The sequence below is a fragment of the Carcharhinus amblyrhynchos genome, unplaced genomic scaffold (assembly GCF_965287045.1).
Source record: "Carcharhinus amblyrhynchos unplaced genomic scaffold, sCarAmb.v2.hapA scaffold_560, whole genome shotgun sequence".
In the NCBI taxonomy this organism is placed as follows: Eukaryota; Metazoa; Chordata; class Chondrichthyes; order Carcharhiniformes; family Carcharhinidae; genus Carcharhinus; species Carcharhinus amblyrhynchos.
In genome coordinates, this window is record NW_027650300.1 from 12,826 (window position 1) to 25,268 (window position 12,443).

Here is a 12,443-nt window from a genome sequence, read left to right on the forward strand (position 1 = left end):
AAATATTCTACACTGTCCCCATCAAACACTCCCAGGACAGGTACAGCACGGGGTTAGATACACAGTAAAGCTCCCTCTACACTGTCCCCATCAAACACTCCCAGAACAGGTACAGCACGGGGTTAGATACAGAGTAAAGCTCCCTCTACACTGTCCCCATCAAACACTCCCAGGACAGGTACAGCACAGGGTTAGATACAGAGTAAAGCTCTCTCTACACTGTCCCCCATCAAACACTCCTAGGACAGGGACAGCATGGGGTTAGATACAGAGTAAAGCTCCCTCTACATTGTCCCCATCAAACACTCCCAGGACAGGTACAGCACAGGGTTAGATACAGAGTAAAGCTCCCTCTACACTGTCCCCCATCAAACACTCCCAGGACAGGTACAGCACGGGGTTAGATACGGAGTAAAGCTCCCTCTACACTGTCCCCATCAAACACTCCCAGGACAGGTACAGCACGGGGTTAGATACAGAGTAAAGCTCCCTCTACACTGTCCCCCCATCAAACACTCCCAGGACAGGTACAGCACGGGGTTAGATACAGAGTAAATCTTCCTCTACACTGTCCCCCCATCAAACACTCCCAGGACAGGGACAGCACGGGGTTAGATACAGAGTAAAGCTCCCTCTACACTGTCCCCCCATCAAACACTCCCAGGACAGGTACAGCACGGGGTTAGATACAGAGTAAAGCTCCCTCTACACTGTAACAGGCACTAGAGTGTGGCGACTAGGGGATGTCCACGGTAACTTCAGTGCAGTGTTAATGTAAGCCTACTTGTGACGTTGATAAATAAACTTTAAACTTTTACTTTATGTGTTGAATCCAAGTCTAGCATTCTAAACTTAAATAAGGGTAATGATGAGGACATGCGACGTGCACTGGCTGATGAACATAGAACACTACAGCACAAACAGGCCCTTCGGCCCACGAGTTGCGCCGATCACATCAACACCTACCAATCCATAGACCTATCTATAACCCCCAATCCCACTAAATCCCATATACTCATCCAGAAGTCTTTTAAAAGACCCCAGCGAGTTCGCCTCCACCACCACTGACAGCAGCCGATTCCATTCACTCACCACCCTCTGAGTGAAAAACTTACCCCTAACATCACTTCTGTACTTTCCTCCCCGCACCCTAAACCTGTGTCCTCTCGTAGCGACCATTTCAACCCGGGGAAATAGCCTCTGAGAACCCACCCTATCTATTCCTCTCAACATTTTATAAACCTCTATCAGGTCGCCTCTCAACCTTCGTCTCTCCAGGGAAAAGAGACCCAGCTCCCTCAACCTATCTTCATAAGGCATGCCTCCCAATCCAGGCAACATCCTTGTAAATCTCCTCTGCACCCTCTCAATAGCTTCTACGTCCTTCCTATAGTGAGGCGAACACCATATGACCACATATGAAGATATGGAATAGGTTACCAGTGGCGGACATTTGAGGGGATATTTCAGAATATCCAGAAAAGATACATTCTAATGAAAAAGAAAAAATTCAAGGGGGGACCGACCATGTGTGAATCAGTGAAAACCCTAAAGACAGACTCACACTTAAGGAAAAAGCATATAATTGCTCAGAGATGAATGGCAGGTCAGAAGATTGGATACAGTATAAAAAACAGCACAGAATGAGTCAAACAATTAATAGGGAGGGAAATATTCAGAGTACAAGAGGAAACTAGCTGGAAATATAAAGGCAGATGGTAAGAATTTCCATAGCTATTAAAGAAAACAGTTAACAAAGTGAGCATTGGTGCTGTAGAAAGTGAGTCTGGGAATGAGTAAAATAATAAAAACATGGGGATAGAAGCTGAATTGAAGGGGTATTTTACATCAGTCTCAAATGTACAGGATACAAGGAGCATTCCAGAAATAGCTGTAAATAAGGAAATGGGAGGGAGGAAGGAACTCAGGAGAGTTCAGTTTATTTACTTATTTGTCACAAGTAGGCTCACATTAACACTGCAATGATGTGAAATTCCCCCAGTCAACACATTCCGGCACCTGTTGAGGTCAATGCACCCTAACCAGCACGTCTTTCAGAACGCGGGAGGAAACCAGAGCATCCAGGGGAAACCCATGCAGACATGGGGAGAATGTGCAAACTCCACACAGACAGTGACCCAAGCCAGGAATTGAACCCAGGTCCCTGGTGCTGTGAGGCAGCAGTGTTAACCACTGTGCCACCCCTACAGAGACAATCACCAGAGAATTGATATTGAGTGAAGTGCTGGAGCTGTGGGTTGGCGGGTCCTCGGCTTCTTCATCCTCAAGTCTTAACAAAAGTGTCTAGTGCGAGAGCTGACGGAATACAAAATACTGCGGATGCTGGAATCTGAAACCAAAAGAGAAAATGCTGGAAAATCTCAGCAGGTCTGGCAGCATCTGGAAGGAGAGAAAAGAGCTGACGTTTCGAGTCCAGATGGCCAGCACAGTATGTGCAGCACAGTGGTTAGCACTGCTGCTTCACAGCTCCAGGGACCTGGGTTTGATTCCCGGCTCGGGTCACTGTCTGTGTGGAGTTTACACATTCTCCTCGTGTCTGCATGGGTTTCCTCTGGGTGCTCTGGTTTCCTCCCACAGTCCAAAGATGTGCGGGTTAGGTTGATTGGCCATGATAAAATTGCCCCTTCGTGTCCTGAGATGCATTGGCTAGAGTGTTTAGCGGGTAAATATGTAGTGATATGGGGATAGGGCCTGGGTGGGATTGTGGCTGGTGCAGACCTGATGGGCCAAATGACCTTTTCCTGCACTGTAGGATTTTTATGATGACCCTTTGTCAAAGCATAAAAAGTGAGTGATATTTATACTGCAGGGTGAGAGAATGAAAGATGAGTCATAGCCACAAAGAATTGATGCATTGGTTTTAATTTTGCAAAACTCCCCAGATTCAAGGAATTAGAAAGTAGCGAACATATCTCCTGTATTCGAAAAGCGTGGGAGACAGAAAGCAGGAAACTATAGGGCAGTTAGCCTAATATTTGTCATGGAGAAAACATTAGAAGCCATTATTAAAGATGTTATAACACCAAGGCAATCAGGCAGAGTCAACATAGTTTTGTGAAAGGGAAATCCCGTTGAACCAATTTATTGAAATTCTTTAAAGGAATCACATACTGCGGATAAAGGGGAGTCAGTAGATATACTACTTTAGTTTTCCAGAAGGCATTTGACAAGGTGCCACGTCAAAGGTTATTGGGGAGAATAAAAGCTCATTGTGTAGGGGATAACATATTGGCACACACTGAAGATTGGTTAACCAACAGGAAGCAGAGAGTTGGCATAAATGGTTCATTTTCTAGAGGGCAGAATGTGATGAGAGGTGTGCCACAGGGAACAGTGCTGGCACCCCAACCTTTTACAATTCATATAAATAACTTGGATGAGAGGATCAAAGATACGGTGCTAAATTTGTTGCTAACACAAAGATAGATAGGAATTTAAGTTACAAAGAGAGTATGAAGAAGTTACAAATAAGAACATGTTAAGTGAGAGGACAAAGGCCTAACAAATGGATTACAATGTGGGAAAATGTGAAATTGTCCATTTGATAGGAAGAATAAAAAAGCTTACTGTCTAAATGGTGAGAGAGTGGCGAGCTCAGAGGTGCAGAGGGATCTGGGTGTCCTAGTGCATGAATTGCACAAGGTTGGTGTAAAGGTACAGCACGTAATGAGGAAAGCTAATAGAATGTTATATTTTATTGTGAGGGGGGTTGATTACAGAGGTAGGGAGGTTATGTTTCAGTTATACAGAGCACTGGTGAATGCACACCTGGAGTATTGTGTACAGTATTGATCTCCTAAATGTGTTGCAAGCAGTTCAGAGAAGGTTTACTAGATTACTAGTTTACTAATACTTGGAATGGGCGGGTTATCTTCTGAGTGAAGTTTGGGCAGGCTAGGTTGGTTTCCACTAGAGTTTAGAAGGGTAAGGAGTGACTTGATTGAAACATATAGGATGGTGAGAGGTCTTGACAGGGTGGATGTGGAGAGGATGTTTCGTCTTATCGAAGAATCTGGAAATAGAGGTCACTGTTTAGAACATAGAACACTACAGCGCAAACAGGCCTTTTGGTCCATAAGTTGCACCGATCACATCCATACCTACCAGGCCATAGAACTATCTGTAACTCCCAATCCCATTAAATCCCATATACTCATCCAGAAGTCTCTTAAAAGACCCCAGTGAGTTCGCCTCGACCATCACTGACGGCAGCCGATTCCACTCACTCACCACCCTCTGAGAGAAAAACTTACCCCTAACATCTCCTCTGTACCTGCTCCCCAGCACCTTAAACCTGTCTGAAAATAAGAGGTTGCATGTTTAAGATGAAAATGAGGAGAATATTTTCTCTCAGAAGGATCAGAGTCCCTGGAACTCTCATCCTCAAAAGGTGGTTGAAGCTGAACCTTTGAATGTTTTAAAGGTGGAGGTGGGTAAGCAGGGATGTGGGGTTCAGGTCACTGTCAGGTCATACATGACCTTACTGAGCAGTGGAGCCAGCTTGAGTGGCTGAGTGGCTTACTGCTGCTCCTTGTTTGCATGTTTGTGCACTGTGCTTCCAAACAGCATGATAATGCAGAGAGACTGGCTGTCCCTGCACATGCATTCGCCTTTTTCATTTAATAAGAACATAAGAAATAGAAGCAGGAGTAGGCCATCTGGCCCTTCGAGCCTGCGCCGCCATTCAATAAGATCATGGCTGATCTGTTGCTGCTCAGTTCCACATTCCCGCCCTCTCCCCATAACCCTTAATCCCCTCTCTTATCAAAAACCCATCAACCCGCGTCTTAAAAATATTTAACAAGGCAGCCTCCACCACTTCAACGGGCAGAGAATTCCAGAGATTCACCACCCTTTGAGTGAAGAAGTTCTTCCTCAACTCCGTTCTAAACTGCCTCCCCTTTATCTTGAGGCTGTGCCCCCTAGTCCTACTGTCCTTTCTGAGCGGGAAGAGCCTCTCCACCTCTATCCTATCCATCCCATTCATCATCTTATACGTCTCAATGAGATCTCCCCTCATTCTTCTAAACTCTAACGAGTACAAGCCTAGTTTATTCAGCCTCTCCTCATAGCTCAAGTTATTGTTGAGTGTTTACCCTTATACTGCTGGTGTTGTGTATTTACATTCACTTCAGTCTAAGACCAAGTTAGGCAGTTTCAGAACAACCAAAAAGCCCCACAGTGCTGATTACCTCTGGTTACAAATCCAAGTCCCCATCCCAGCCAATGCCACACGAACTCAGCAGCCAGGGAGATCAAAGGTCCTGTGCTGAACTTCACAGAAAACTACCTCATCTACGGAGCTGCAATAGAGGATTAAGTGGGAGAGTCAGTGATAGGGGAGAGTGTACATGGGGGTGTGGGAGGGGGAATGGGGGGGAGAGTCAGTGATAGGGGAGAGTGTACATGGGGGTGTGGGAGGGGGAATGGGGGGAGAGTCAGTGATAGGGGAGAGTGTACATGGGGGTGTGGGAGGGGGAATGGGGGGAGAGTCAGTGATAGGGGAGAGTGTACATGGGGGTGTGGGAGGGGGAATGGGGGGAGAGTCAGTGATAGGGGAGAGTGTACATGGGGGTGTGGGAGGGGGAATGGGGGGAGAGTCAGTGATAGGGGAGAGTGTACATGGGGGTGTGGGAGGGGGAATGGGGGGGAGAGTCAGTGATAGGGGAGAGTGTACATGGGGGTGTGGGAGGGGGAATGGGGGGAGAGTCAGTGATAGGGGAGAGTGTACATGGGGGTGTGGGAGGGGGAATGGGGGGTAGAGTCAGTGATAGGGGAGAGTGTACATGGGGGTGTGGGAGGGGGAATGGGGGGTAGAGTCAGTGATAGGGGAGAGTGTACATGGGGGTGTGGGAGGGGGTTAAATGGGTGGGAGTTTCTGGTTTGAGTTGCTCAATGCTCTCTTTCTCTCTGCGGGGGAAAAGAAGAAAATGCAACTTGAAGTTTACGGGTCGATAACGCAATGCTTTATTCACAGTACAGCATCAATCAGGTTGCGTAGATAGTGCAGGCTGCTCCAGTATCACCCACTCTCAGGGAATTTCCTGGAGTATTCAATAATTTAGAATTAATCTCCCTGAGAGTGAATCAGAAGAGAAAGCAAAGATTGCAGGAACAATCTCAGAATCAATGCCACTCGACATTCTTTCATTAGTGATCTTGTTTTGGAGATGGGTTAAAGGCAGTGTGACTCAGCATTGGAACGCAGGTGGGCCAATGTCAGGGGTCGGGGGGTTGGGGTTTAGAGGTGATCGACACAGCCTTGGTAATACTGCGAGTTGGAGTTTCTGGGCCTGGTTAACCTACAGTCAGAAAGCGAGTGAAAAGCAGACAGCACCACATCCAAACTAGTGGGCTGATAGTGAGGAAAACCGAGATCCGGAACTCACCAGGAAAGTCAGTCCGAGGTCTGGAATTCACCAGGAGAATCAGTCCGAGATCTGGAATTCACCAAGAGAATCAGACCGAGATCTGGAATTCACCAGGAGAATCAGTCCGAGATCTGGAATTTACCAGGAGGGTCAGTCCAAGATCCAGAATTCACCAGGAGAATCAGTCCGAGATCCAGAATTCACCAGGAGGGTCTATCCAGTGCTCAGAGATCACCTGCAGAGACCATGAAATCCCTGGGAAATCACTCTGTGGGCGAGTGATCTCGGAGGAACACCACAAACGATCATCTGTGCCTGGGACATCCCCATGAGGACTGGCAGTGCCCGGGAGATGGCCCTGAGGGACAGTGTTGTGGGTTTAGCTCCACTATAGCAGCACAAAGAGCAGACAGGAACTACACACTCACATCGTGGAGAATGTCACCAGATCAAGGGTAGAGGGAGGGGGTGCACGTTGTGCCTCCCTTTCTCTTCCTCCATCCCAAACAGTGGGAATCTGTCAGATGTAGACAGAGGAAGACAGGTTTAACCAGTTACAAGCTGAGTGACAGGATAATTATAAACTGCCAGTATGGATAGGGAATTTTTACCATAGAAATCAGGCCACTTGTTCTAGTGGATAGTGAGGCGTCATTACAAACAAGCAGGGTGACGCAGCAAACACTGTGAACTCACAGAGCCTCTGAAAAAGGGTCGATACATGTGGGCTATGCAGTGTAGTGAAAGGCTATGGTTATCGGGCTTGGATGAAGCTGTGATCAGCCTGCCTCAGCTGACTGGCAGTTTCAGTCACACACTCCGTCCCCTGTGAGGCTGTGATAAAGATGCTGGTTCTGGTCACTGCAGGACGCCTGTTCCTCTCCGCGATAGCTGCACATGCCTCCACCAGCTCCTCACTCTCAAAGTCGTAGTCTGGCAGCGGTCTGCTGGTTTCCTGTCTCTGGGACCCTCTCTCCGTGGAAACCATCGCGCCAAGCTGCTGCTGTTTTTTCTGCAGTTCCAGTGCCCAGGCCAGGTCTTCCTCCCACAATGAGGTCTCATCTGGGCACATGTGCAGCGCTCTCTGGAAACTTCTCAAAGCCTAGAGAACAAGACATTAGCAGTGAACAGTCAGAACAATCGCCAGGACCTCCCCAAACCACACTGTGATCATCAGTGTACAACACCCAATAATTCACAGTGTTACTGTACAACACCAACAATGCAGTGTTACTGTCCAACACCAACAACGCACAGTATTACTGTACAACACCCAACAATGCACAGTGTTACTGTCCAACGCCCAACAATGCAGTGTTACTGTACAACACCAACAATGGACAGTGTTACTGTACAACACCAACAATGGACAGTGTTACTGTCCAACACCCAACAATGCAATGTTTTACTGTCCAACGCCCAACAATGCACAGTGTTACTGTACAATACCCAATGCACAGCAATTACTGTATAGCACCAACAATGCACAGCATTATAGTATAAGACCCAACAATGCAAAACATTACAGTACAACACCCAACAACGCACAGTGTTACTGTACAACTTCCAGCAATGCACAGCATTACTATACAACACCCAACAATACACAGCATTACTGTACAACTCCCAACAATACACAGCATTACCATACGACACCCAACAATGCACAGTATTAGTGTTCCACACCCAACAATGTATAGAGTTAATGTACAATACCCAACAATACACAGCATTAGTGTTCCACACCCAACAATGCATAGTGTTACTATACAATGCCCAACAATACACAGCATTGCTGTAAAACACCCAACAATGCAGTGTTACTGTACAACACGCAACAATGCACAGCATTACTGTACAACACAATGCACAGCGTTACTGTACAACACAAACAATGCACAGCGTTACTGTACAACACCCAACAATGCACAGCATTACTGTACAACACAAACAATGCACAGCATTACTGTACAACACAAACAATGCACAGCATTACTGTACAACACCCAACAATGCACTGTTACTATACAACACAATGTGCAGTGTTACTATCCAACACCCAACAATATGCACAGTGTTAAGTGTACAAACAAACAATGCACAGCGTTGGGATGTGAGTATGGCCGTCTGGGGCAGCATTTAGACTTGGTCCCATCGTCCTAGACTCCCCAACCAGCAGAAATAGTTTCTATCAACATGCTTCCTGTACTTAACATATTGAAAGCTTTTAGCAAATTTCTCTTAACCTTTTAAATTCAAGAGAATACAACCTTAATTTCTGTAACCTCGCCATGTAAGGTAAGCCTTGGAGTCCAGGGGTCATTTTGGTAAATCTCTGCTGCACTCCCTCCAATATCTACATACCCTACCGAAGGTGTGGTGTCCACAACACCTCCCAGTACATTAATATGGTCTGAGCAGGGTTTTGTATAGCTGTATTCCAATCCTCTGGTCCTGGATCCTGACCAGTCAGTTTGGACTAGTTTCCAGAAGGAAGCTGCTTTACTTTCCACATTCACAGCAGCCTTGCCAGAGTAATATTTTCCAATTACACTCAAATCCATATCGGCTGGAATGTTAATAGCAACCCCATACATCTGTTTCACTCTGATTGCACACAAAAGGGCGAGGCTCAGTAATGCCCTCCCTGTTTGCCATTGCTTAGAACATAGAATACAAAACAGTACAGGCCCTTCGGCCCTCGATGTTGTGTTGAGCTACGTCTGAACCCAAGATCAAGCTATCCCACTCCCTATTATTCTGGAGTGCTCCATGTGCCTATCCAATAACCGCTTGAAAGTTCCTAAAGTGTCCGACTCCACTATCACAGCAAGCTTCTGGGCTGTGACGCAGCTGGCACACAACAACCAAAGCAAGCTCTGTACCAGGCAGACAGAGAACTATCCAGGCTCCAGCCCTTTCCTGTAAAACAGTCAGGTCAGAAAATAGATTAATGCATGGAGGCAGAGACATGGCTGTGGAGTTTTTTTTATTCATTCAGGGGATGTGGGCATCGCTGGCTAATCCAGCATTTATTGCCCATCTCTAATTGCCCCTTGAGAAGGTGGTGGGGTGGTGAGCCACTTTCTAGAACTGCAGGAATCCAAGTGATGTGGGTACATCCATAATGCTGTTAGGGAGGGGGTTCCAGGATATTGACCCAGCGACAGTGAAGGAACAGTGATATATTTCCAAGTCAGGATGGTAAGTGACTTGGAGGGGAACCTCCAGGTGGCGGTGTTCCCAGGTATCTGCTACTCTTATCCTTCTAGATGGTAGAGGTCACAGGTTTGGAAGACGCTGTCGAAGGAGTCTTGGCGAGTTGGTGCAGTGCATCTTGTAAATGGTACACACGGCTGCCACTGTGCATTGGTGGTGGAGGAAATGGATGTTTAACCTGGTAGATGGGATGCCAATAAAGCAGGTGGCTTTATCCCGGACGGTGTCAAGTCAGGAGATGAGTTACTTGCCGCAGGATTCCTAGCCTCTGACCTGCTCTTGTAGCCACAGTATTTTTGTGGCTAGGCCATAGAACATAGAACGCTACAGCACAAACAGGCCCTTTGGCCCACAATTTGCACCAATCACATCCACACCTACCAGGCCATAGAACTATCTGTAACTCTCAATCCCATTAAATCCCACGTACTCATCTAGAAGTCTTTTAAAAGACCCCAGTGAATTCGCCTCTACCAACACCGACAGCAGCCAATTCCATTCACTCACCACCCTCTGAGTGAAAAACTTACCCCTAACATCTCCTCTGTACCTGCTTCCCAGCTCCTTAAACCTGTGTCCTCTCGTAGTGACCATTTCAGCCCTGGGAAATAGCCTCTGAGAATCCACCCTATCTATTCCTCTCAACACTTTATAAACCTCTATCAGGTCACCTCTCAACCTTCATCTCTCCAGGGAGGAGGCCTAGCTCCCTCAACCTATCTTCATAAGGCATGCCTCCCAATCCAGGCAACATCCTTGTAAATCTCCTCTGCACCTTCTCAATAGCTTCCACATCGTTCCTGTAGTGAGGCGACCACAACTATGCACAGTACTCCAAGTGGGGTCTGACAAGGGTCTTATAAAGTTGCAGCATTACCTCCCGACTCCTAAACTCAATCCCTCGATTAATGAAGGCCAGTACACCATACGCCTTCTTGACCACGTCCTCCACCTGCAAGGCCAATTTAAGAGTCCTATGGACCCGGACCCCAAGATCCTTCTGCTCCTCAACACTGCTAAGACTTCTACCCTTGATATTGTACTCTTTCATCCCAATGGTCCTGCCAAAATGGACCACTACACATTTATCCATATTGACATCCATCTGCCGCTTCTCCGCCCAGTCTTGCATCCTATCTATGTCACGCTGCAACTTCTGACATCCCTCCAGACTATCCACAAGGCCAGTTGAGCTTCTGGTCATGGTAGCCTTCAGGATGTTGACTGTGGGGATTCAGCAATAGTAATGGCAATGAATGTCAAGGGAAGATGGCTAGATCCTCCCTCTTTGGAGACAGTTGTTGTCTGGCACTTGTATGGTGCAATTACGAATTATCAGCCTGAATATTTAGGTTTTGCTGCATATAGCCATGATTCTTTCACAATTTGAGGAAAAGCGAAGATACTGAACATTGAGGAGTCATCAGCGAACATTCTCACTTGTAATCTGATGATGGAAGGAAGATCATTGATGAAGCAGTCTAGGATACTACCCTGAGGAATTCCTGCTGCAATGTTCTGGGACAACAATCTTTGTTGTTTGTGGAGAGTTTTCCCTGATTCCATAAGACCATAAAACATAGGAGCAGAATGAGGCCACTCGGCCCATTGAGTCTGCTCCGCCATTCAATCATGGCTGATATTTTTCTCATCCCCATTCTCCTGCCTTTTCCCCATAACCTCTGATCCCCTTATTAATCAAGAACCTTTCTATCTCTGTCTTAAAGACACTCAATGACCCGGCCTCCACAGCCTTCTGCGGCAAAGATTTCCACATATTCATCACTCTCTGGCTGAAGAAATTCCAACTCATCTCTGTTTTAAAGGATCGTCCCTTCAGTCTGAGGTTGTGGCCTATTGATTTCAGTTTTGTCAGGGTCAAATGCTGCCTTGATGTTTCAAGCAGAAACTCTCACCTCGTTCTGAGTTCAACACGAATACATCTGCCTTTCCCAAGGAAGATGCTGCCCTAGTCACAGTGAATGGGGAAGCAGTTGTGTCACTTGAAGGGTTCAAAATTGACAAACAGGAGGCAAAAATAAGATTGACTGTTCCTGGAAGGTACAAGGTACCACATGGTAGACTGTCAGGAAGGTTAGATCACATGGGATCCGGGAGAACGAGCCAATTGGATACAAAATGGTTTTGCTGGTAGGGGACAGAAGGTGGTGACACAGGGTTGTTTTTCAGACTTCAGGCCTGTGACCAGCAGGGTGCCACAGGGATCAGTGCTGGGTCCACTGTCATCTTATAAACAGTTTCGATGAGAATATCGGAGGCATGGTTAGTAAGTTCGACAGGGACAGTGTAGAGGGAGCTTTACTCTGTATCTAACCCCGTGCTGTACCTGTCCTGGGAGTGTTTGATGGGGGACAGTGTAGAGGGAGCTTTACTCTGTATCTAACCCTGTGCTGTACCTGTCCTGGGAGTGTTTGATGGGGACAGTGTAGAGGGAGCTTTACTCTGTATCTAACCCTGTGCTGTACCTGTCCTGGGAGTGTTTGATGGGGGGACAGTGTAGAGGGAGCTTTACTCTGTATCTAACCCCATGCTGTACATGTCCTGGGAGTGTTTGATGGGGGACAGTGCAGAGGGAGCTTTACTCTGTATCTAACCCTGTGCTGTACCTGTCCTGGGAGTGTTTGATGGGGACAGTGTAGAGGGAGCTTTACTCTGTATCTAACCCCGTGCTGTACCTGTCCTGGGAGTGTTTGATGGGGACAGTGTAGAGGGAGCTTTACTTTGTATCTAACCCTGTGCTGTACCTGTCCTGGGAGTGTTTGATGGGGACAGTGTAGAGGGAGCTTTACTCTGTATCTAACCCCGTGCTGT

At 46.9% G+C, this 12,443-nt stretch overlaps 1 protein-coding gene across 2 annotated transcripts in view; it reads right to left on the reverse strand.

Moving 5' to 3' along the window:
- Positions 1-5,964: 5,964 nt before the first annotated feature.
- ttc33 (tetratricopeptide repeat domain 33) overlaps positions 5,965-12,443 on the reverse strand; it is a 72,181-nt gene continuing 65,702 nt past the window's right edge. For both annotated transcript variants that reach the window (XM_080184093.1, XM_080184092.1), the window contains exon 5: positions 5,965-7,494. In XM_080184093.1, coding sequence (XP_080040219.1) covers positions 7,147-7,494 — 348 coding nt within the window. In that variant the 3' untranslated portion in view covers positions 5,965-7,146. The remainder of the gene's footprint in view (positions 7,495-12,443) is intronic.